Raw genomic sequence first — 27633 nt, forward strand, 5'->3', positions numbered from 1 at the left:
CGCCATCTCTATAATAAGAATTAGACCCAAGGACCTGGTGTTTTTGAATAGCTTTCTTTTTTTGCAGTCATCATTCCCCTGAAGTCCTGGTACTAAAATTTTTATCATATTAACATGAAAGTTTAAGAAAACAATATAAGATCACAAAGAAGGAAATATTTACTTGATCAAGAGAAATTTGGAGTTTGTAAGATTCTTTAAGTGACTCCTGAATAAGTGCACTGCTTGCTTTTGTCTGATTCAAAGATTCAATCAAATCCTTATTTTCCAAAATATTGCCTTGAGATGTGGCAAGTGTCTGCAGAAAAATTAATAAAATAATATGAACATTATTATATATATTAAAATAATCAATTAAAAGAAGCCCATGTTAACTATCATTAATTTGATGATGTTTTGGGGAACTTATGTTCTCTTAAAAGAATTTCATTATTTTACAGCCTTCTGTATCAAAAGACACTGTAAATCATTATATGATACTATATCATCAAAACATTGTATATGTATTAATTTTATCAACCTAATAAAAATAAAGACTAAAGTTACAGATCAAATCATAATTTCATGCTACCTTTGAATGTTTTTCTGAGCATAAAATCAAATATTAATGAAATAATACAGTATAAAGACGATATTAGTTAAAAATTGCTTGTCTTAAACATTACTCCTAGAAGTCTTATATTCCAAGACATCTACCTTTTTCTATTTGAATTTTGACTTTAAGATACATATTGATGTGTCTTTGATACAACCAAAAACATGCTAAAGGTACTATAATTTTTTAAAAAACAATATTTGATTATAATCAAAATAATATAATATGAAAAATATCCTGAATAGCTCAATTTTACCTCTAAAAGAGATTCTTCAAGCTTAGCTAACTGTATTTTCTTATCTTCTTCCTGTTGTAATAGTTTTGTTTTCTGGTCCTCTAAATCAGGTTTCTCATGCTGAATAGTTAATGCCAAAAGCTTAAAAAAAAATCCAAGGTTATTCTAGCAATAAAGTTCAAACAAAACAAACCAAAATGAAAACTTCCCACAAACAGGTCTTATGTTTTATCATATATTACAAGTATAATGATACTACTATGTACTTCATTTCATTCTTTCTAGTTAAACATATGAGACACGTTCACAATTATTTCTGACAAAAGAGGCAAACTGAATAGTTAACTAATTGATAAAATGTTAAATATTATAGGACACTATAAGAAATTGCATTACTTAACATATCAACATGTAATATTCAGTTCTTAAATTAGATTAAATGTATAAAAACTATGGAAGCAAACATTTTTAATGGTAAGTAGTCACAAAAAGAAATAGTTGCCTTACTTAAAATACTATATTAAAATCACAATGAGATACCACATCACATCCACTAAGATGGCTGTAATTAAAAAGACAAATGATAATAAATGTTGGCCAGAATGTGGAGAAAGGGGAACCCTCATACATTATTGGTAGGAAAGTAAAATTGTGCAGCTACTTTGGAAAACTTTTCTATTCCTCAAAATGGTAAACATAGAGTTACCATAAAACTCAGAAATTCCACTAAAAAAGCATTGAATTGTAAACTTTCAAGGGGTGAATTGTATGATATATGAACTGAATCTTAATAAAGCTGTTGAAAACTGCTATGTCAAATTCTTCAGTTTGAAACTTTAAAATAGGAAATGACATTTGCATGTCATAAAATATATTAATTTGAAATCTATTGTATAAGCATGTTCATTCAGTTCTTGTTAAAGTAATACCTAAATAGCCCTTTTCAGCAATTACTGTGGAGATCTTTTATATAGAAGAAGGAATTTGTCAATTCTGCCAAGCTCTGAGTAATCTGTACATTGTTTTATTTATGAGAAGTATCATCAAGCCAATCAAAAGACATTGTTCATAAAAATATGCAGTGAGTCATCTAGTATGGTAAGAAAAATATTTTAATAGCAGAGTTTTAAAAATTACAATAAAGTAAAAACCATGGTAAATATACATGCTATCATATAAATCAAAAGAGAAAAATATACTATTGTTAGATGGTAGAAAACAGGATGATACTAAAAAAGTCAACAGGATATCTTTAAAGAGGAAAAATGAGTAAGGGAGTGTATAAGTAAAAATCTGTACATGAAAATCATTTTGTAATTCATGTAATAACTATAAACTGTAATAAGCCATACACAGATAAAGTAAATTCAAACATGCAAATGCTCTAAGTAAAAAAAAAAAAAAATGTTGGATTTGGAATCAAAGACCCTCACCTAGCTGAATAAGTCAATAACTGCAATTTTAACATTTAAACTTCAGTTTTCACAGTTAAAAAAAATAAAGTTGCTAATCTTAACATGTATGATCCTCCATTTCTCAAATTCTAACAAATATGACAGACGTAGACTGTAAAATTAAAGTTATACTGGAAGAAGTAGCAATTTGACATTAGCAACAAATATACAATTCTAACACTAATGGAAAATGAAATAAACCCAAATGTGTTACTGATTTGCAAGTATATTTTCAAAATCATGAGTTTAAATGCTAATCAGTTTAACAAAACAGCTTCCCACTCAAAATATTTCATTAGTATACAAAGATACTAAATATTTCTAAGGCAAATGATTGTCCATATATACCTGTCCTCGTAATCCACTTCTTGTTGTAGTAAAGTTAACCTCAGTAACGATGGAAGCTGCATCCGGTGGAATAAAGGGATTTGGGTTTCTTGTTGACAAAAAAAGGCGAAATTCTTCATTGTAGTCGATAATTTTGTCACCTATTTGTACCACATAACGTGGTCCTGTTTTTTCAAAATGACATAATTAGTTGGCCGGAATATTCTGTATTTTGCTACATGACATTAAAAAATATAATTTTCTAGTACTTCTAAATAGTTTTTACTACAGGCTGTTCGATACAGTCCAAAATACAGCAACAGCAAGGCCACCCAAAAGACTATTAACGAGAATGCTCTACTGATCAATCAGCACTTATGCAAACAAGGATAAATAATATTCATTAAGACAATCCTAGGATACTGAAGCATCAAAGGAATGTCTACTTATATTCAATATAGTTTTAACATTAACTATATGTTTGATATTACCAATTTTTCTGAAATGTTTGATTATAGATGACAAAAATAGAAACTCTTATTAATTATTCTCTACTTCAAAATTCATCAAAGTGTTTATTGTACTAGTATTTAAGATGTAACACTTGAAAACAGAATGACCTGGTAAAAACCTGGAATTAACAACGTATGAGTAATTGCAAAGAATCCATTATTAACGTCAAAAAAGATTTATTCAGACTGCCGTACACAGGTACTTTGCAATAAATTAAACTGAGAAAAAGTAAACTTCTGCGTCACAAAGGAGTTTTTTTATATTCTAATATAAAACACAATTATATTAATTATACAACATATACAGAAAAATCAATCAACAATTACATGCATTACTTATGATTTTAACTGATAAAAAATAATTTTTTAGGTAAAAAATATATATTATCAAAGATTATTTTCTAATGTTAAGAAAAACAATGTAATGAATTTTTGAGAATCCTAGAATAGATTTTAAAATTTACTTAACTTTTTAAAGTTAATGTGAAAAGAATTCAATATGTACTTTATGAAAGAGGATATGTAAATGGTTAAAAAACAATATCAAAATAATGCTGAACTTTAACCATTACTAGTAAAAAACAAATTTAAAGGTTCAATGTAATAACTCTACATCAACTAGAATGATTCAAGAAAATGCAAGCAGGATAAATGCAAAGAAAACTACTTCTAAGGACATCATAGTAAAACCACTGAAAATCTATGACAAATGCAGCACAACAATAATGCAAAGGCAGGTATTGAGTATATGGAGTTAAAGACCAATATTGGAAAAGTTTCAAAGTATTTATATTAAAAAAATAAGTCACAGACGCATACTGTTATACACAGGGTAGCCATTAAAAACTACCAGGTTAATTAGAAAACTACATTAGTTATTGCATGAATTGGTTAACTGTACTACAAACTGTACTACAAATATTAACACTGCCATGGTGAATAAAAATGCAAAACCAAATGATACACTGTTTATGAGAAACACACTTTATAAAGAAAACCAACAGAAAATTGAAAGTAAAAGAATGGAAAAATATACCATGCGAACACCAATCCCCAAAATTAGTGTAATCATTCTAATGCCAAATTCTAAAACTTGAGATACTTCTAGAGACAAAAGACAGTTGATAATGATAAAGAAAATAACCAAACAGGAAGACAGCACATTCCAAATATGTATGCATCCAAACACACAGCTTCAAAATATTTAAAGTAAAAATTGATGGAACTAAAAGAAAAAATTCAAAATCATAGAGACTTCTTCTCAATACATGATAGAAGAAATAGAAATAAAAAGTAAAGGTATAGAAAATCTGAACGTTACTATTAACAAACTTGAATTAATTGACTTTAGAGAAAATTAAAATAACCAAGAGCAAAATTTACATAATTCTCAAGTGTACACGGAATATTTGTGAAAATTAGCCAATGCCAGATCATAAAAAAAGCTTCAACAGGATTAAAAAACTGAATACAGAATAAGTTTTCTGACCACAACAGAGATAAGCTAGAAACCAATCCCAAAAGGGTAACTAGAAAATATCTAACTCCCTGGAAATTAAACAACAAAAGCAATGAGTAACTTATGAATTAAAAAAATACAAACCAAAACTTGTGGTATGAAACTGAAGAAGGGCTTAGCAGAAAGTTTATAGACAAAAAAAATGCATATATTAGGAAAAAGAAAATAATGAATTATCAATACTTTGAATTTCTATTTCAAGAATCTAGAAAAAAGACAACCAAATAAAATCTAAGGAAAATATTAAGAATAAAATAAATAAAAAGCAAAAATTAAAAATACAATAGAGAAAATCAACAAAATTAAAAACTGGTATTTTGAAAAAAATCAGTAAAATTGATAAACTGACCTACCAAAGAAAAAGAGAAAAAAATTATCAATATCGAAAAAAAGACACATTATTGAAAAACTCTCAGAAATTTTAAAGTTATAAGAATATTATATGAAAACACACCAATATATTTGACAAATTAAATGCAATAGACAAACACCTAAAATAATTAATCTAACTTGATATATACACAGAATATAGATTACAAACAAAACTAAATTAACTCAGGGAGAAGAAATCAAGATGGCAAAGCAGGAGGATACAGAACACATCAAAAATATGTCTACACGTGAAACAGTTCTCACTGAAAGCTAACTGTAGGCTAGCAGAACTAGAAGACTGTAAGAAAGATGCATATAGAATTGGGTATAAATGGATGAGAAGCTATCAGGTCTGGACCTGTGCCCCTAGAAGGGGACTCAGAAGAAGAACGATCACACAGACAGAGATCCTCTCTAGGGAGTAGGTGGTTTGAGTCACAAATTGGGCACCCTTGTCAGACACTGAGAATGTGAGTCTCCTTGCTGTTTGGAGGGCTGGGGGAACTAACAGGAGGGCTGTGAGAAGCCTGGACTCCATTCATGAGGAGCACATCCTCGCTTGCTTACTTCCAAAAAAGGGCGGAGAGGGTGGACTGAAACTGCATGGGTGGCTGACTGGTTTCCTGTGACTGCTCCAGCACACATCCCACTCTAAGTCTAGCAACTGCTCCAGCCTCACTGGGGTGAGGGCTGCTACAGCTGAGCAGAAAGCTCAGCTGTGAGAAACAAAAGCAACACAGACCTAAAGCGTGTCTGAGCAGGGTGGGAGCAGCTATTACTGATGCTTACACAGGCAGCACATTAGAGCAGCCATGATTTCTGTCTGTGGTCAGACAGCCACAATTCGCACCCAGACCAATGCCAAGTGCCCATGCCAATCCCTCTTGCCCGGGCACTGCTCCCCTCCTGGGCAAGAATGCTGGTGCTGGGATTGAGGAGAAAACAGATTTCAAGGGAATGGAGCCAGCTCAGACCCAACCCTCAAAACTTCTGCTCCACACTATTTACAACAGCCAGGACGTGGAAGCAACCTAAGTGTCCATCAACAGATGAATGGATAAAGATGTGGCACATATAGACAATGGAATATTACTCAGCCATAAAAAGAAATGAAATTGAGTTATTTGTAGTGAGTGGCTGGACCTAGAGTCTGTCATACAGAGTGAAGTAAGTCAGGGAAAAATAAATACCATATGCTAACACATATATATGGACTCTAAAAAAAACCAATGGTTCTGAAGAACCTAGGGGCAGGACGGGAATAAAGATGCAGACACAGAGAATGGACTTGAGGACACTGGGAGAGGGAAGGGTAAGCTGGGACAAAGTGAGAGAGTGGCATGGACATATATACACTACCAAATGTAAAACAGATAGCTAGTGGGAGGCAGCTGCATAGCACAGGGAGATCAGCTCAGTGCTTTGTGACCACCTAGAGGGGTGGGACAGGGAGGGTGGGAGGGAGACGCAAGAGGAAGGGGATATGGGGATATATGTATACGTACAGCTGATTCACTCTGTTACACAGCAGAAACTAACACAACAATGTAAATCAATTATCCTCCAATAAAGATGTAAAAAAAAGAATCCAACAAAAGAGAGAGAAAAAAAAAAACAAAACTTCTGCTCCAGCAACTTGGGAACAGACCCCACCCCGTACAGAGCAGTGATGGCCACTGAGCAGAGAAAAAGCCCCAGCTACACCTGGCTCTGATCTAACAACTCCATCTCCAGCCTCCTACCAAGGTGATAGATGCCAACAAACCTGAGGAAAGACATGTTCTGTGTTCACATCAGATTCAGCTCTCCCACAAAAGCCACTGGGCACAAGCAGACTGTACCACACAAAGGCACCCATTAAAGACTGCAATAGGCAACAGTTTCACCTAATTTCATAAAGACAGAGAAAGTTAAGCAAAATGAGCAGAGGAATTTGTCTCAATTGAAAGAGCAAGAGAAAATCCCTGAAAAAAACAACTAATGAGACAGAAATTAAAAATTTACCAGATTAGGAGTTCAATGCATTAGTAATAAAATATGCTAACCGAAGCAGGGAAAAGAATAGCTGAACACAGTGAGAATTTTAATAATGAACTAGAAAATATAAAAAAGAATTAGTTAGAATTGAAAAATACTGTAACTGAAATGGAAAACACAATAGAAGGATTAACAGCTGACTAGGTGATACCCAAGTACAGAAAAGTGATCTGGAAGATAGAATAATGGAAATAACCAAATCAGGAAAGGAAGGGAAGAAGGGAGAAAAGGAAGGAAGGAAAGAAGGGAGGAAGGAAGGAAGAAAGGGAGGGAGAGAGGATGAAAGAAAGAAGAACAGTTTAAGGGATCTCTGGGACAACATCAGTTGTACCAACACTGCATTATATGGGTCCCAGAGAAGAAGAGAGAAAGAACGGGATAGAAAATGTATTTGATGAAATTATAGCTGAAAACTTCATAAACCTGAAGAAGGAAACAGATATCCAGGTACAAGAAGCACAGAGGGTCCCAAACAAGATGAACTAAAAAGACACACACCAAGACATATCATAATTAAATCAGCAAAAGTTAAAGAGAAAATTCTAAAGGCAGCAAGAGAAAAATGAAGACTCTCATACAAGGGAACCTAAAGAAGGTTACCAACTCATATTTTTGCAGAAACTTTGCAGGCTAGAAGGGAATGGCATGATATACTCAAAGTGCTGAAAAGGAAAAACCTGCTAACCTACAATAGATATACAAAAATTAGAGAGAAAGAAACACAAGCATACCATGAAAGGAAATCATCAAACCACAAAGGAAGAATCTAAACGAAGAAAAAAACGAACAATAAAGAACTCAAAACTACCAGAAAACAGGTAACAAAATGGCAATAAGGACATACCTATCAATAATTACTTTAAATGTCAATGTAATAAATATTCCAATCAAAAGACATAGGGTGGGGTTTCCCTGGTGGCGCAGTGGTTGAGAGTCCGCCTGCTGATGCAGGGGACGCGGGTTCGTGCCCCGGTCCGGGAAGATCCCACATGCCGCGGAGCGGCTGGGCCCCGTGAGCCATGGCTGCTGAGCCTGCACGTCCGGAGCCTGTGCTCCGCAACGGGAGAAGCCACAACAGTGAGAGGCCCGCGTACCACAAAAAAAAAAAAAAAAAAAAAAAGACATAGGGTGGAATATTGGATTAAAAAAGACCCATCTATGTGTTGCTTATATACGATGGAATATTACTCAGCCAGAAAAAGGAATGAAACTGAGTTATCTGTAGTGAGGTGGATGGACCTAGAGTCTGTCATACAGAGTGAAGTAAGTAAGAAAGAGAAAAACAAATACCTTATGCTAACACATATATATGGAATCTAAAAAAATAAAAAATGGTCAGAAGAACCTAGGGGCAAGACAGGAATAAAGATGCAGACCTACTAGAGAATGGACTTGAGGATACGGGGAGGGGGAAGGGTAAGCTGGGACAAAGAGAGAGAGCGGCATGGACATATATACACTACCAAACGTAAGATAGCTAGCTAGTGGGAAGCAGCCGCATAGCACAGGGAGATCAGCTCAGTGCTTTGTGACCACCAAGAGGGGTGGGATAGGGAGGGTGGGAGGGAGGGAGATGCAAGAGGGAAGAGATATGGGGACATATGTATATGTATAACTGATTCACTCTGTTATAAAGCAGAAACTAACACACCATGGCAAAGCAATTATACTCCAATGAAGATGTTAAAAAAAAAACCCAGAAAATTAATTAATTAATTAATTAATTAAAAAGACCCATCTATGTGCTGCTTACAAGAGACTGACTTCAGAGCTAAAGACACACTAACTGAAAGTGAAGGGATGGAAAAGAGATTTCACGGAAATGGAAATAACAAGAAAGTAGAGGTAACAATACTCGTATCAGACAAAGTAGACTTTAAAACAAAGTCTATGACAAAGAAGAGCATCATGTAATAATAAAAGGATCAACACAAGTACAGGATGTTACACTTGTTAACGTGTATGCACCTAATACAGGAACACCTAAATATATAAAGCAAATACTAAGAGACATAAAGGGAGAAATTGACAATAACAGAATAGGAGGAGCCTTTAACATACCACTTACATTAGTGGACAGATCATCCAGAGAGAAAATCAATAAGGAAACAGGGTCTTAAATGACACCACAGGCCAGTTGGACTTAATAGATATCTACAGGACATTCTACCCCAAAAGAGCAGAATACACATTCTTTTTAACTGCACATGAAATGTTCTCCAGGATTGACAATGTGCTAAGACACAAAACAAGTCTCAACAAATTTAAGAAGACAGAAATTATATCAGGCATTTTTTCTGACCACAACAGTATGAAACTAGAAATCAGTTACAGGAAGAAAACTGGGAAAAGCACAAATATGTGAGGAATAAACAACATGCTACTGAAAAACCAATGGGCCAGTGAAGAAATTAAAGAGGAAAACAGGAAATACATTGAGACAAAATATAACGGAAACACAACTTTCCAAAATCTATGGGATGCAGCAAAAGCAGTTCTAAGAGAGAAGTTTACAGCAATGCAAGCCCACCTCAAGAAATAAGAAAAATCTCAAATAAACAACCTAACCTATCATCTAAAGGAATTAGGAAACTTTAACAAATAAAGTCCAAAGTCAGCAGAAGGAAAGAAATAATAAATATTAGAAAGGAAATAAAATTAAAGAAATAAAATTAGAGACAAAAAAAACAATAGAAAAGGTCAATGAAAGCAAGAGCTTGTTTTTTGAAAAGACAAACAAAATAAATAAACCTTTAGCCAGGCTCATCAAAAGAGAGAAAATGCAAATAAACAAAAGAAGAAATGCAAGAGGAGAAATTACAGCCATTATCACAGAAATATAAAAAATAATAAAAGAATACTATGAACAGTTATATGCCAACAAAATAGACAACCCAGAAGAAATGGACACATTTCTAGAAACATATAACCTGACAAGGAAGAAAGGGACCATCTGAACATACCAATTACTAACAGTGAAATTGAATTTGTAACAAAAAACCTCCCAGCAAATCCAGGACCCTCCGGCTTCACAAGGGAATTCTACCAAACACATAAAGAAGAGTTAATGCCTATCCTTCTCAAAGTATTCCAAAAAAGTGAAAAGGATGGAACACTCCCAAATTCATTCTATGAGGCCACCATTACCTGGATAACAAAACCAAAGACACTACAACAAAAGAAAATTAAGGGCTAATATCTCTGATGAATATAGATGAAAAAATCCTCAACAAAATATTAGCAAACCAAACTCAATAAAAAATAAAAAGGATCATACACCATCATCAAGTGGGATTTATTCCAGGGATGCAAGGGTCAATACTCGCAAATCAATCAATGATACATCACATTAACAAAAGAAAGAATAAAAATAACATGATCATCTCAATAAACACAAAAAAAGCACTTGACAAAATTCAACATCCATTCGTGATAAAAACTCTCATCAAAGTGGGTTTACAGGGAGCATATCTAAACATAATAAAGGCCGTTTATGACAAACCCATGGCTAACATCATACTCAATGGTGAAAAGGTGAAAAGAAAGCCTTTCCTCTCAAATCAGCAATAAGAGAAGGATGCCCATCTCACCAATTCTATTCAACATAGTATTGGAAGTCCCAGATACAGTATTCAGACAAGAAAAAGAAATAAAGAGTATCCAAATTGGAAGGGAAAAGTAAAACTGCTACTATCTGCAGATGACATAAAACTATATAAACAAAACCCTAAAGTCTCCACCAAAAAACTGTTAGAACTAATAAATGAATTCAGTAAAGTTGAAGGACACAAGATTAACATACAGAAATCTGTTGCTTTTCTATACACTAACAATGAACTATGAGAAAGAGAAAGCAAGAAAACAATCCTGTTTAAAATCACATTAAAAAGAATAAAACACTGAGGAATAAACTTAACAAAGGACGTGAAAATCCTACTCTGAAAACTATAAAACATTTAAGAAGGAAACTGCAGCTGATACAAAGAAATGGAATGATATTCCAATGTCTTCAATTGGAAGAATTCATATTGTTAAAATATCCATAGCACCCAAAGCAATCTAAAGATTCAATGCAATCTCTATCAAAATACCCATGGCAGGGCTTCCCTGGTGGCGCAGTGGTTGAGAATCTGCCTGCCAATGCAGGGGACACGGGTTCAAGCCCTGGTCTGGGAAGATCCCACATGCCGCGGAGCAACTAGGCCCGTGAGCCACAGCTACTGAGCCTGCGCTCCACAACGAGAGGCCGCGATAGTGAGAGGCCCGCACACCGTGATGAAGAGTGGCCCCCGCTTGCCGCAACTAGAGAAAGCCCTCACACAGAAACAAAGACCCAACACAGCCAAAAATAAATAAATTAAATAAATTTTAAAAAAATATCCATGACATTTTTCACACAACTAGAACAAATAATCCTAAAATTTATATGGAACAACAAAAGATCCCAAATTTCTAAAGTAATCTTGAGAAAAAAGAACAAAGCTGGAGGTATTATGCTCTCAGTCTTCAGAATATACTAGAAAGTAATCAAAATAGCATGATACTGGCAGAAAATCAGCCACACAGTTCAATGGAACAAAATAGAGAGCCTAGAAAGAAACCCATGCACTTATGGTCAATTAATCTACAACAAATGTGTCAAGAATACACAATGGAGGAAAGACAGTCTCTTCAATAAGCAATGCTGGAAAAACTGGACAGCTACATGTAAAAGAATAAAATTAGGACATTTTATCACACCATATATAAAGTAAATTCAAAACAGATTAAATGTAAGATCTAAAAAAATAAAACTCCTAAAAGAGAAGGCAGAATACTCTTTTAGATAAGTCATAGCAGTATTTTTTGGATCTGCCTCCACAGGCAAAAGGAAAAAAAGCAAAAATAAACAAATGAGACCTAATCAAACCTAAAAGCTTTTACACAGCAAAGGAAACCATTGACAACACAAAAAGACAACTACTGAACAGGAGAAAATATTTGCAAATGATATGATCAATAAGGGATTAATATCCAAAATATATAAACAGCTCATATAACTCAACATCAAAAAGCAAACAACCCGATTAAAAATTGGGCAGGAGACCTGAACAGACATTTTCCAAAGAAGAGATGCAGATGGCCAACAGGCACATGAAAAAATGCTAAACACTGTTATCGTCAGAGAAATACAATCAAAACCACAATGAGCTATCACCTCACGTCTGGCAGCATGGATATCATTTAAAAGACCACAAATAACAAATGGTGGCGAGGATGTAGAGAAAAGGGAACCCTAGTACACTGTTGGTGGGAATGTAAATTGGTACAGTCACTGTGGAAAACAGTATGGAGGCTACTCCAAAAACTAAATATAGAACTACCATATGATCCAGCAATTTTACTGCTGGGTAAACTTCCAAGGTAAACAAAAACACTAATTTGAAAAGTATATGTCCTCCAATGTTCATAGCAGCATTATTTACAATAGCCAAGATACAGAAGCAACCTAAGTGTCCATTAATAGATGAATGGATAAAACAGATGTGGTATATATGTATATACCATATATATATATTAATATATATTGAAAATATATACATATACACACAATGAAATATTAGTCATAAAAAGAAAGAAATGCTGCAATTTTCAGTAACATGGATGAACCTAGAGGGTATTATGCTTAGTGAAATAAGTCAGACAGAGAAAGACAAATACTCTATATTGCCACTTATATGTGGAATCTAAAAAATAAAAGAAGTCAAAGTATATAACAAAACAAACAGACTAACAGAAATCAAACTAGTGCTTACCAGTGGGGAGAGAGAAGGGGAGAAGGGGAAGACAGGGGTATGGTATTAAGAGATACAAACTACTATGTATAAAATAAATAAGCAACAAGGATATACCGTACAACAGGGGTCCCCAACCCCTGAGCCGCGGACTGGTACCACCTGAACCATCCCTTACACCCTATCCGTGGAAAAACTGTCTTCCATGAAACCAGTCCCTGGTGCCAAAAAGGTTGGGGACAGCTGCTGTACAGCACAGGGAAATACAGCCACTGTTTTTTAATAAATTTAAGCGAAGTATAATCCATAAAAACATTTAATCACTATGTGTACACCTGAAACTAATATAGTTTTGTAAATCAACTATACTTCAATTAAAAATTATTCAGTTAACTAATTAGTTAAAACATAAACTCCGTTTAAAGGGTCTCAGCTCGGGTATACCGGCAACTTACAATGAAAGATAGATCACCATGGGAAACTGCACCTTGTCTCAGTAAAAAGGTATTCAGAGATGCTTTTTATAGAAGATGGACTTAACACTGGGTGATTTCAGAATGGTTCAAAGAAAGTGCGGTTTTGCTGGGGAATGGATGCTATCAGAAAGACCAGACAATTCTGATTTGTATCAATAATTTTGTTGATATCTAGGAGGTGTCAGAAATGGTGTCAGACTAAGCTATATGGGTAAAAAAGCAGAAGTCACTCATAAGAGCAGGGAGAAGAGGATGTTTAGTTATCTCTGTGGCATGGAAGTGTCCTCGTTTTTGTGCGCTGACATGCTTATGGTCACAGAGTGACCTGCCTGTTGATGGTGTTCTGTGAAATGGTTTATGTTCAACAGGAGAGCACCATGGTCAAGCTGTAGAGCCCGGCCAGCTTCCAGCCCATAGTAGTCAGGTGCTGCTTTTTTTCTTCCTCATTTATGCAATGTACAAATACAAGTAAAACTTATCTGTTATAAGGCAGGAATGTGGTTATCCTTGTGGGGGACAGTGGTAAACAAAGGAGTTTGGAATGCTGAAAAAGTTCTGTATCTTGATCTGGGTGCTTACAGAAGTGTATTCCATTTGTAAAAATCATTAAGCTATACAATTGTAAGTGTATCTCAATAAAAAGTGAAAATTAAGAAGTAACTGATTTTCTCTTGTAAGACTAGTCATGAAGAGGGGAGGGAAAGAACACTCTTGCCATCCTATACTATTTGATTGTGTAACCCATCAATGCATTATTCTGATATAACATTTTTAAAAATATTTCAAAATAAATGTTTTATTGTATAAAAAGACCCTTGGACATAAGTCCCTTACACTACTCTTAGAAAATATTACATGTAGAACTATAAAAGTCCAACACAGTCTTAACTGTATAAAGTCTTAATTTACATTGGAGTTAACCTACGATGGAGTTAATTTTGACTACATTTTTCTCCTGGGCACAAAATCTGTACTGTACTTTAGAGAACTGTGGAAACAGAATGATTAGGCACAAGTACAAGATTTGGTCTCACATTCTCTTTCCAGGGGAAGCCTCAACTTACATGGCTATTATTTTGGTTTCTGAGCCTGGATCAGGATTGAGTATATTTTGTTTCGATTTTTTTGGTTAACATATCTAATAGATTTGGAGCACCTGTATGTACAGATACATTAATTGGCTTTGTTTATTGTGATGCCTTGATGACTTCTTTAACAATTAGCCAAAGATACAGGCAAGATCTGCCTATAAAGTGTACCCAAATCCGGCCAATACTTATAGTTGAAAGAAATGCATCATGTTAGGAAGTGAAAAAGAAAGTTATTCTTTTTACACCAGGCAAGAGTGCTACACAATTTTATCTGTCTGGATTTCAAAATAAAAGTTGTTTGAACGTTTATTATGACCATGAAACTTAAACCAGGAAGTGGCCACCACTGCTTCCACAATGCTTGACACAGCGATGATTAAAAATATTTTGCTCACAGCAGATACTTGAACACTGCTAATGATTATTAATGATTTCTTTTTTACATTCCCCTGGGAAGAAGATGAAAATCAGTTCATCTCTTATATGCAGTATACCTTAACAGGTCCAAACTCTTCAGAAATATATTATCATCTGAATTAGAGAAATCCAAGTACCATGTGAACTGCCATATGGGTACAAACATTCCATCATATAGGTAACATCTTGGTAATGGTCTCCACTGATAAAATTGCTCACATTGTATTGTAAACCTTTCAAGCTTAACTAACTAAAGATGATGGGACTTACATGAAGATAAACAAAAAACCCGGCCACAAAAATAATCAAATCAACATTGCTCAAGGAAATATCCCACAGCCTATTAAGAATAAACTGCTGGCTTTATAGCCACTATATACAAAGAAAGAAAATCAACAACTGAATACCTTCTTCACTTTACTAGAAGCAGCATATTCCACACCTGAAGATTTTAGTACAACCTAATAATTTATCTGGTCAACAAACATGTGGCTAAGTTTGAATGGCAGCTCCTGTAAAAGCTGCAAGTGCCAACTCTGGAAGTAATCCAAGCAGTTGTAAACCAATCCTTGTCTTTGAGCCCTATATCTTTCAGATGCACAGAATTACAGATGTCTACAAAAAAATCTCACAGATAAGAAAATCCAATGGAATGCTACAGCCATCCACTATCCATAGGTAAAACTTTTGGCAACCTATAGCATGGAATATTCTGTACAATGAACTGGCTTCAAGTAGTGCTCTTGGCTATAAAGCATGTCACCCTGAAAATAACTGAAATATACCAGTACAGAGATTCATGGGTCAGAACTGGTGAGCTAGCTTAGGGTTTCTCAACCTCAGTACTACTGACAAATTGTACTGGAAAATTATTTGTTATGAGGAGATGCCCTGTACATTTTAAAGATATCCTTGGAATAGACGCACCAAGTTGTTACAACCAAAAATGTCTCCAGTCATTGCCAAATGTCCCCTGGGGGACAAAATCACTACCATTAGAGAACCACTGGTCTAGCTGTGTTCAGGCCATTAAGCTGCCTAGACTCAACTGGGGTACCAAAGACATACCTATATGGAGAACCACCCTCTAGAAACAGATACAGCAATTAATCACAAGGTTAATCTTTATGTTGCACATACATATGCCTGTATGAAGCAGTCGTGCCTAAAGTGAAGAATTTGGTCTAAAAGAGCCAATCAAGAATGTTTAGCTGTCATCTCTACTATAACTCTCGAATCCATACTCAAACCCCAGATGGAAATGAAATAACTGTAAAGGATTAGAATGATTAATAAAAATAATTTTGACATCTATTGCTAGTAAAACTTAAACTATTTGCCAACTACACTAGCCTCTCCTCCAGCAACTTCTACATAGATAGCTGGTCAAGCAGTCTTCAGCTATTTGACAGTTGCAAACTTCTACATCTAACTTCTGCCTTGGCTGAGCTACTAGGAACACAGGAAACAGAAAATTTAAAACAATGAGACTTTGACGAAGAATTGTACCTTGCTCTTCTTTTTGATCAATACATATTTGAGGGGATTTTTGAACTGCATAAATTTGAGGAGGAGAAGTACATTCTATTCCTATTACTTGTGCCTGTTTTGACATCACTATGTAGAAAGCAGTTCGTGTTGCTTAGATTAAGACGTAATCTGGGACGTAAATGAACTTGGACACAGGCTTTGTTTTACGTCTTTCTAGGACAACCATCCTCTGTCCCCGCAGGAAATGTATGACGACAAATGGCTATTCATGAGGAACTCAAAACTGCAGAAAAGGACAATCTGAAGTATACTCAAAGGGGATAACAGACTTCAACTGATGTGACGTGAACATATGCGACTCTGGACTGAAGGTGGAAAAAGTAAGGTAGGGGCAGAGGTAATGCTCTTTTTCTCAATGAAGTGAACAGAAATTAACAAATTGACCCAAACAGCCCTGAACAACTATCTAGAATAGTGTTTCACTGTGTGAACAAATCATGATGTAGAATATTATCATTTTTTACCAGATCCAATTTTAGGGGACCTTGTCAAACTCCATTCTCAGAAAATGCAGCAGATATGGCTAAAACCTAATACCAATAAGAGCTCATTGAGATATATTTAAAGAGTGCTCAAGGGTCAGCATACAGACTAAAGGGAGTCAAATCCAGATGATCCTAAAGGTTCATTTCCACCCCCTTTAAGATAGCATAGCAAGAGGTAGCTCAACAGATCTGAATTAGCTCCAGGAAAGAACAGACTGAGACCAGAGACTGAACCCCAGGAAGTAAGTCCAGGTTATATCAGCAACAGTCCCACTACTAGGGTTCTTTCCATAACATATCAATCACTGCTAGGCTAAGCATACCTATTTGTGGGATAACAGGTGATCAGTAAATAGTACATTCTTTGCTATTTCTCTGCTATTTCTCTTTCTCTATTTCTCCCCAGTAACTCCAATTTTCTAAACTTTGTGGTGCTAGCAAAGTGTGTGGTGTAAGTAAGTGTATGTACTTATATATAAGTACATGTCTATGACATTTTGCACAACAAGCTCTTACATAACTTTTCTAATATCAAAGTCTGGGTTAGGTACCTGCACAGAAAGGAGGTAACATAACAGTCCTAAGACCAGTATCCTTAGAGAGGCCTGCTTGCAAGGTTGGCCCATAACCATTGTATGGGAATTTGGATTTTGTTAAGGTTCTCACCATTCCCAGAATAGGTAAGAGTGGCTCACTGTGCTTAAGCTATTTGTTCAAACAATACGGTTTACGCTGAACACCTGCCTTCCTTTGGGGAGTCTGGAATTTTGCTACCTGCTAGACAGAGTGTGCTTACATAATAAGCCCCAATAAAAACTCTGGACACTGAGTCTCTAATAAGCTTCCTTGGTAGACAACTTTCATACGTGTTGTCACAACTCAGCCCTGGGGGAATTAGCACATTCTGTGTGACTCCAATGAAAGAAGACTCTTGGAAGCTTGCGCCTAGGTTCTTGACTCCTGACTTCACCCTATGTGCCTTTTCTCTTTACTGACTTTGCTTTGCAACCTTTCCCTGCAATAAATCTAAGCCATGAGTGCTGAATCCCTTGAGTCTTCCTGGTAAAATATTTTTCCTGGGAATGGTGCGGGAGACCCTAACATGGTGCCTCTTTTACAAAGGCACTTTAAGTTTTTTACTTGCTGTTACTATTATATTCTGATGACATTACTATAATACAGTCCCCAAAAAGTTTTCCTCTCTTTAGATTCACTGAAAAGACCAAAAATGTCGAAGTTAGTTAATGAAGTTAATTATTTTGGATTTAAAAAGTAGTTACTCTCTGGAAACTGTCAAATATTCATTTACCTTGAGCAACCAGATCTCGTCTCAATAATGGATAAAGAACAGGTTCTATACCATCCATTTCTTGTATAATAAGGGTTTTCCCAAAACGTACTGCCAACTCAAGAGCTGTGATAAAGTTACTATCCTAAGAGAATAAATAAGAATACATATGAATTCCTTTATTACCTTAGATTTACAAAAGTCCTTACAGATAATGAATGAAGCTATTAACAGCAATAACACAAATATGTTAAAATTAATATGTATGTTAACAATACAAATTATTCATGACTGCTTTTCCAGTTATAAGTACTTGGTGATGAGTCAATTTAGTTGAATAAATTATCAAATAAATTCATAAATAATTTAAATAGACATATTAGAAAAAAAGGATTTTTACATTAACAATAAAAAAGCCTTTTAAAATTTTCTACTATGATTTCAAATTGATGCAGAAATTTTCAAATTCTACATGCAATAAGTTACTCATCCAAGTATTAATAAAAACTACTTTGGGGGCTTCCCTGGTGGCGCAGTGGTTGAGAGTCCGCTTGCCGATGCAGGGGACATGGGTTCGTGCCCCAGTCTGGGAAGATCCCACATGCCACGGAGCGGCTGGGCCCGTGAGCCATGGCCACTGAGACTGTGCGTCCGGAGCCTGTGCTCCGCAACAGGAGAGGCCACAACAGTGAGAGGCCCACGTACCACGGGAAAAAAAAAAAAAAAAATAGAAAACAACTACTTTGGTTGTACTCAATATCACATTGAATGGAAGAAGAAAGACAAGACGATGAATTCTAGTAAACTTACCTTGATGTGATAGTTCTAATTACTGTAAAAAGAACCTTTAGATAAAATTCTATAACCATTCAAGAATTTTTAGGCTTTCTGGCTAGGTAAAGAGTCATTTTAAATACCACTCTAAGCCTCCAACTGTGGTTAAAAAAATTTTAAATATTTGGATAATAATTATTAAGATCTCCTACTACAACCGTAAGTGGCATTAAATATTTTATATATTATATAAAGATATTACAATTATTCTTAAACACAAGTGAGTTAGATATCCCCATTTTGTAAGTGAAGAACATTTTAAAGAGTTAATTTTTCAAGCACCTGAAGCATATCTACAAAAATTAATCATACACTAGGCCTTCCCCGATAAAAAAAAAAAAAACTGACCAAAAATAATTTCTTTGGTGAGATAAACATGACAGTGAAAAGTCACTACACAAAACACGATGGTTACATTTCATTGACCAACTGTCAAATCTTTGTACACAACAAAGATGCTCATTGATGAGTTACAGGAACAGGAAATTAAAAAGTCAAGGAGGTTTTCCTAATTCTCCAAACTAAGTAACTTACTTCTATAGCATCCTATACTTGTCTTTAATCATAATTTAGTGTAAATGCTTATTTGTTTAGTGTAAGTAATTACTTAATTTTCATCTCCATGAGGGCAGGAATTACTCACTTATAAATTCCCAGGGCTTAGATCAACACCTTGCATATAGAAGCAATCAAATATTCTTATTCCTTTTTACAAATTAGAAGACTAAAGCTAAGAAAGCTACATTTCCTTCCCAGGACCCATACCAGGTAAGTTATAAGACTCAGTTTTGAATCTATGTTTTCTGATTATAGTTCTTTTCACCACAAGATACCATTACTAGTTGGTATCTAAATTATAAGTAATACACACCTGCTGGTTAATAACTTCCAAACGTGAGTCTTTCAAATGTGTCTTTAACCATTCTGTAGCTTGGGAAGAAGGGTCTACCAGAAATGGGCAAACTCGACTCTAATTAAAAAAAAAAAAAAGATTATAAGCTTTCATTAAATGAAAATAATTTCCTAAAAATTATTAATCAATTAATGAGTGAGTTTTTCTCTCAGGCTTTAGAGAACACAAATATACAACTACAATGAGGAAATAAGGGTACAGTTTTTAGCGGCACCAGAGGTTACATTAATCAATTTTACCAGTAATTAATACTAGATAATTAAATTTAACCACAGTAAAGTGAATATAGTCTTATTTGCTACACAATAACACAGAAAATGTATATTAACAATACAGTAAGCAGTTCTAGTCCTAAGTTGATGCCATTTGTACCTCTCTTTTTGGTTTTAAAATACACAGCCAAGTCATTCCCTAACTTTAGATATCCTTTGGTTGAATAAACCATAGAGGCCTTACAAGAGAAGTATGAGCTAATCATAAAAGTATCGTTGAAATAATTAGCAATAAAATTATTTCTATTTTAAGACTAATTTCTCTAAAGTACTACATAGTTAATATTACAAAAGGAGTATCCTAGAAGAGAAAATTACATAAGATGATAGGTTAAGATCTAACAAACTAGGAACTAAACTCATTACAGAACGCCTTGCACTAATTAAACTCTGAAACAGAAAATTAGAAACCTGGCATTGTGCCCTATACATACAATGCCATTTAGCAAATTAAAGGAAGCCAATTATACATTTATACATCTGATCAATTTAAATAGATGTAAATATATTTAAATAAATTTTAAACCATCTAATAGTCATTGTTACCTAGCAAATTAGATTTAAATAACAGCTGACCTTATTTTTCTTAAATTTTCACATTTATTTGAAAAATGTAATGCAGTTGTGTGCTATAGGGATAAAATAACACATGAAAGTCACAGTGAAGTGAAGACTTAGAACTGGGGTAGATCTAATAAGAACATGGATGTTATCTTAGTGGCATACCAAGAGGGAGAGGGATGGTGGGAATCACATGCCCTGGGGATTAACAGCATTTTATCAGAAATGCTGTTTAAAATTGCCAGCACATGGTGATAATAAAGAGCTGACTGACTTTAAAACAGCTTTATTATTGTTTTAAAACTCTCTCTAGACAATGCGGCCTCTTTTTACCTGCACCCAGAATGGACCACTCCCACCACAGCTCCACAGTGCTACCCCACTGTATGATCTTCCCCCAGCATCTATTTCTGGAGGCATCCAGAAATAGCAAAATAATATGGCTAGCAAATAGCTTCTTAAGTATTACCGAAGTATTACACCTAGGTTTTAGATCTCATTTTATGCTAGCATTCAATAGCAAACATTCCACAAGTAAACTAGATTTTGCCTAACCACAAAAATAACTATTTTAAATTTTAAAAAAGTTCTTACCCATGATTTCAAACCAATGATCTGATGCAGTTAAAAAGAGAATAAGATAATGTTTCAAAAAATCATGTTTTTAGCATAGAAAATATGCTTAAGAATTTCAAAGAAGGGCTTCGCTTGTGGCGCAGTGTTTGAGAGTCCCCCTGCCGATGCATGGGAGACGGGTTCATGCCCCGGTCCGGGAAGATCCCACATGCCGCGGAGCCATGGCCGCTGAGCCTGCGCGTCCGGAGCCTGTGCTCCGCAATGGGAGAGGCCATAACAGTGAGAGGCCCGTGTATCGCAAAAAAAAAAAAAAAAAAAAAAAGAATTTCAAAGAATACTTACAAGTTTGTGTTCATCTTATTTATACTTCTCCAGAGATTTAGAGAAGACCTCTGAGGTATATTTTAGGTCTGTGTTCCATGATTAAATGTGGTAAAATTCTACATTTAACAAATTATAGTAGATCTAAAAATAGTGAGCTTTCATTCATTCATGCTAATCATTCATCTACCATATGTTGAATAATGATTATAATAAGACAACACGAGAGATACAAAAATTAATAAGATACATTCCCTTACCTTCATTGGTCACACATCTAATAAAGAAGCAAAAAAACGAAAATTTTTTCAATCAAAAAGGACACAAAATTCTATAGGTGGATCACAGGCAGAGTTAGGAGAAGCTGCTAGGAAGCAATTCAAGTCAAACTAGGTCAAAAAAAATAGGACTTGGCCAGGCAAAGAAGTAAAAAAAGCAAATTAGGCCAAAACAACAGCCTGATTGAGAGAAGAATGAAAAGCTGGGAGTATCTGGAAAACTACCAGTAGTTTGGCATAGTTGGAATAAAAAGTATAGACAAAGATGATGCATATAAAATGGCAGGAGTAATCAGAGGTCTTTCTGATCATGAAGAGCATTTTATGCCATGTTTAAGGATAATGAAATTTTTATACTGCAGGTAGTGGGTAGTCACTGAAATATATTAATCAAGGAACTGTGATGATCAGATTAACATTTTAGGAGGATCACTCCAAAATAAAGGAACTGATACAGGGGCAGGGGACCAACTGCTATAATAATGTATTTATCCAGGTACAACATGATGAAGGCCTAAGTGAAGCCACTGGCAGTAGATGTGGTTAGAAGAGAATGAATTCATGACACATTTGAGAAGTAGATTTGACAAGACTTGCTGAATAACTAACTGAATGTAAAAGTAAAGAGACATAGTAAGAATGAGTTGCAGATTTGCAGTTTGCATTACTGGACCAAGACTGTGACATCTCCAGTGTTAGGAAATAAAAGAGAAGCAGGTTATAGGGAGTGGGTGAGGAAGAGAAACAATTATTAAAGTACATAGCTACCTTTGCCTAGCATGCATGCCCCACTCAATGCATTTCTCATGGGATTATCTATCATCTAGCACTGCACACAAGAGATGAGCAGGTGACCCAAACTAACCAATCAGAATCTTTCTGGGGAAGTAACAAATACTGGAAAGGAAGGGAAGAGATATCTTTAGTCTGAGAACATAAATTGTGATAATGGTAAACCTGGAGTCGCCAATGTCTATCCTTAACACAGGGTAGAAAGAACCTATCCAAGAATAAATCCATCTCTTAAGATGGAGAGAGAGAGAGATGTCCTGGTAACACCATTCGAATCCTGAAGCTAGTCCCAATCTTCTGAACACCTCAGTTATTTAAAAGCATAAGTTGCTTTTTTTAAGGAAAAAAAAAAGTACTAAAGTTGGCCACTAAAAGATTCTTGACTAAAAGTTTTTTTAAAAAATGATTAAAGACAGAGCTTGAGCTACCTACAAAGCTCCAGGTAACAATATCTAACAGGAAATTAGAACAACAGAGCTCAAAACAGAGGTCAAAGGCTAGAGACACATGATATCTATTGGCAAAAAAAAAAATGATTAGGTAGTGGACATTTTTGAAAGCGATTATTTTTTTTCTTCCAGTTTTACTGATATAACTGACACACAACACTGTGTAAGTTAAGGTGTATAGCATAATGATCTGACTTACATACATCATGAAATGATTATCACAGTAAGTTTAGGGAACGTCCATCATCTCATACAGGTACAAAATTAGAGAAATAGAAAAAAATTTATTTTTCCTTGTCATGAGAATTCTTAGGATTTGCTCTCTAAGCAACTTTCATATATAACATACAGCAGTGTTAATTATATTTATCATGTTGTACATACATCCTTAGTGCTTATTTATCTTATAACTGGAAGTTTGGACTTTTTGACTTTCATCCAATAAGAAAAAGACTATTTTTCAAACATCTATAAAACTCTATAATTTTATTTTTATTTTTAATAACCACAAGTGGGATAAGAGTAGAAACATTTTGTAAATAAAACTAAAGCTCATCTTTTGATAAGATAAGGAGAATTATATTAACAGGAATAACATAAAATAAATAAGTTAAAACATATACAGAAAAACACATATCTTGGAGAGGCAGCCTTACAGCATAGACTGCCTAGATGGCACTGTTTGAATCTTGGCTCTACCTCTTGACAGCTCTGTGACCCTGAACAAGAAACTTAATCCTTTTGTATCTCAACTTCCTTATCTACAAAAAGGGATAATACATGTACCTACTAAATAGGGTTGATTTGAAAATTAAATGAGTTAAGAGTTTAAGTGCTTTACTTGTATTAATTCTTAAATAATAATATATGAAAAACATAGTAAGTACATTTAAGTGTTGATTATTGTTATGCATTTGGGATTTAATGAAAAAATGTTTTCCCTATGCAATTTACCTTTACAATTTTATGTTCTTTAGACTAATAGCAAATTAGTTTGCATTTCCTCAGCATACACTAAATGGCAGGAAAGGAAAAAAAAAATCTCAGAAATTGAGTGGTATAAAGAAAACTAATTTGACACTGAACTGTCCATAAACAATAAAAAAAACATACCTAGTACATCTTCACAAGAAAAATTTATAATACTGTGAAATTTAAACCAAGAAAAATTTACAAGACTGTGAAATTTAAATTAATCATATTTTTCCATCTTCTTTCTGGATGCTTTCACTCACACCTCTCCATAGTGTCTCATACTCTCCATTTATCCCCTGAGTTCCACAATATTACAAAGATCATACAATTATCTTCCAAACAAGGACACGTTTGAGAGTAAAGAAAAAATTATTAATAATCACATCAGGAGAACAGGTGTAAATCATAGTCCAAGCAATCCAGGACATCACGGTCAAGATTTTCCCCTGCTCCTCAAGGACATAGGTCATATGAGCTTTCTGTGGCAGATAATTATTTGACTATTTCCTCACCCAGATAACACATGTTCTTCAACAGTTAGCTTAAACCAAATATGAGAATTCCAAGCATCTTTTGTTGTAAGACAAGGAATAATTTTGGACATAAAAGGCTATCCTTAGCACCAATAAGGGATTGAGCGACTATAGCCCTTGAATCTGGGAAATCCCGCACTGAATCTCTGAAAAACTTTATTGTAGTTAATGAGGAGACATGCTATATCTCTGAATCAAAAATACATTTAATTCATCACATCTAGTCATTTTTTTCTCAGGGAAGACTCCCAGAAACCCAATTTGTACATATTTAGACATCTAACTTCATATCACATGGTAATGTTAATGAGTAGATGTTATAAACTTGTTGTATCCAACCACACACGCAACTACAACAGTTTATTCTAAATCTAGTCCACCTTAGAATTAAGATAAAATGTTAACCATAATGGAAAATTCATTTCAACAAAATGACTAATTACTCTAACAAGTTTGTGCAAATGGTTTTGTTTTGTCATATAAATGCATATGTGTCTGTAAGAAACTTGGCAATATTAAATACAAAGTAAACTAAGCTTGTCATTAAAATTAATTTCAAAGACAATATCCCCCAAATTCATCATGAAAGACAATTTAATTCAGAATACAAAAGTAAATATTTTCAATTACTATTAACAGTAAAAAATAAAAATTATTGTGATATATTTTTCCTAAAAGCCTCTGATTTGTTATGGAATAAAAAAGAAAAATTCTTAAACTAGTATTTTTTTTTTTAATCTGCAAACAATTGCTTTCTTGGAGTACTGAAAAAAGGAGTGACTATGAAACCTTGGGAAAGGAATAACAAATATGATAAAAAGTACTAGGTTGTAATGAATTTATTTACATACACATTTAGAGTTCCAGATTTGTAATTCTAGTGTGAAAAATAATAATAAAAATGTTTAAAAAATAAATTAAAGTTTAAGGCAAATCAAATTAAAAGAAGGCAAAATTGTGTAATCTTTGTTCAACGACTTCTATGCTAGTAAGACACCAATGTATAGAGTCAAAGCATAGTCAGCTGATTAACAGGTCAAATCAAACAGAATAAATTATCCAGGAATGAACAGGGACCACAATTCATACTCACAATATGAATCATATAATAATACAGCTTACACTACCTAAGGAGAAGCATTTAATGTTTATATTTTCTTTGAGATGTGGAGTTATGAGATAAAGAAATGGTGTGTGGACAGAGAGAAGGGTTGTAGAGAGGAAAGAAAACACTGGTAATATAGAGTATAAACTGTTGAGATAAAAAGAACAGAAAAAACAAAACATATTTTCAAGGGAGAAATGTTATCTTCCAAATCCTGTATCAGAAAGGTAAACTAAAGTAATGGTAAAAAAAATCAAACTTCATACAAAGAAATGATTTGCTTGTATACAAGATTTTGAATTTGGTTTTCACACTCACTGCTAATTAAGGTATAATTGTTTCAACTTTAAATAATTACTTTTTGGAAACATATACTATGTAAAAGAACAATTTTCCAAAATATGCACATGGTTATCTTTAACTTATAACCCAAAACTCATCCATCTTCACTTTCCATAACTTTGTAAAACAAAATGAAATAAAAGTATAAAATTTTTATTTTTAAAATATACTCTAGATGAAAGAACTATATAACCAAATGAATCAAGTATCCCTAAAACATTTCTATTATTATCAGGAAGTTCAATTTAAAATATTTTGCCATCAAAATGATACCATTTTTATTTATACTTTTGTATTAAGGTAAAAAATAAATTACACTGAAAATTTTAGAGATGCTACCTGAATCACAAATGGATTTTTATTAGCAAAATATTTTTTACTTTTACTTAACTAAGACTAACTGTGAAAGCCTAAGGATTTGAAGAAGGTAGTTCATGGAGCAAGCTTCAAAAAAAAACATTTCTAATGAGAAGATTAAAGTAGATTAATTACCTGCAAGATAACAAGAGCATTTTCTATGGAAAGGTCATCTGATGGTAGGCCTTCACTTTTCCAAATTAACTGTTCACTTTCAGTACAAAGAAACCTCCTCAGATCAAATTCTGAAAAATTAAGATATCAATAATACTTTGCTACAATAATCTTATGCTTGATAAAAGAAAGGGAATAAAATTATTTATAATATACTCAAACAAAAGTCCCATGATCATTCTTAATACACAATCCATTCTTCTGCATTTAGAATCAGAAACTAAAGAGAAAAAAAGTTTTAAAAAGTGCAAAGGAATGAAACTCAAATTATATTTCTTCTATCAAATGAATGTTTCACAACTATAATAATTTGCGAAAACCACAAAATTCACAAAGAATTTTGGAATTCCTACATCTCATCTTACCATATGAAATTAGTGTAAAAATTAATAAAATGTTTAACTGCATTCATACAACATCAAAATAATTCAGTGGTGTCAGTTTCAAAAAGAGATTTTATGGGTAGAAGAGTCATTATAATAAAGCGATTCTCAGAACATCTGTAGAATTTAGCAAATCTAAAGTAGCTATGGTATCCTTTAACTTACAGAAAATTTTCCCCATTTAAAAAAAAGTAAAATGACAAAAATCAAAAGATGTGCTTTTTAGTATACTGAAATTTCAAATTTATGAATAACTAAATACAAACTTTCAAGACCAGCTGACTTGGTCCATTCTACCAAACAGGTTTTTCTCAGACCCTCAGGAGCAGCAGAAAGATATGTAATAAATGCAGCGGCTAGCTGAGCTCTTTTAGGAAGAGTAGCTAATTCCTCTGTTATCTCTGTAACCTGGAAAAAAAAGGAGAGAAAGAGCAACATATGGATATGTTCTAAGATAGAAAAAAAATATTGATAGCTTCACAAATTGAAGTTCTGACTATAGAAAAAATCATTTATTGGTTTAAAGTAATAACATGTCTGAACAAAATTGTCGAAATGTAAAAATACCAACAAGACCTCAGACCTTGCTGTGATATTAAAACAATGTATAAAATCCCAACATATCTGTAAAGAAG

At 34.0% G+C, this 27633-nt stretch overlaps 1 protein-coding gene across 1 annotated transcript in view; it reads right to left on the bottom strand.

The window, feature by feature from the left end:
• DYNC2H1 (dynein cytoplasmic 2 heavy chain 1) overlaps nt 1-27633 on the bottom strand; it is a 366248-nt gene that overhangs the window by 192235 nt on the left and 146380 nt on the right. Inside the window, exons 62-68 of the mRNA XM_060018033.1 lie at nt 27265-27406; nt 26577-26686; nt 19839-19937; nt 18155-18278; nt 2633-2796; nt 852-971; nt 164-298 (exon numbers count right to left, since the gene is read on the bottom strand). Coding sequence (XP_059874016.1) covers nt 164-298; nt 852-971; nt 2633-2796; nt 18155-18278; nt 19839-19937; nt 26577-26686; nt 27265-27406 — 894 coding nt within the window. The remainder of the gene's footprint in view (nt 1-163; nt 299-851; nt 972-2632; nt 2797-18154; nt 18279-19838; nt 19938-26576; nt 26687-27264; nt 27407-27633) is intronic.

Source organism: Delphinus delphis, chromosome 8, assembly GCF_949987515.2.
Source record: "Delphinus delphis chromosome 8, mDelDel1.2, whole genome shotgun sequence".
In the NCBI taxonomy this organism is placed as follows: domain Eukaryota; kingdom Metazoa; phylum Chordata; class Mammalia; order Artiodactyla; family Delphinidae; genus Delphinus; species Delphinus delphis.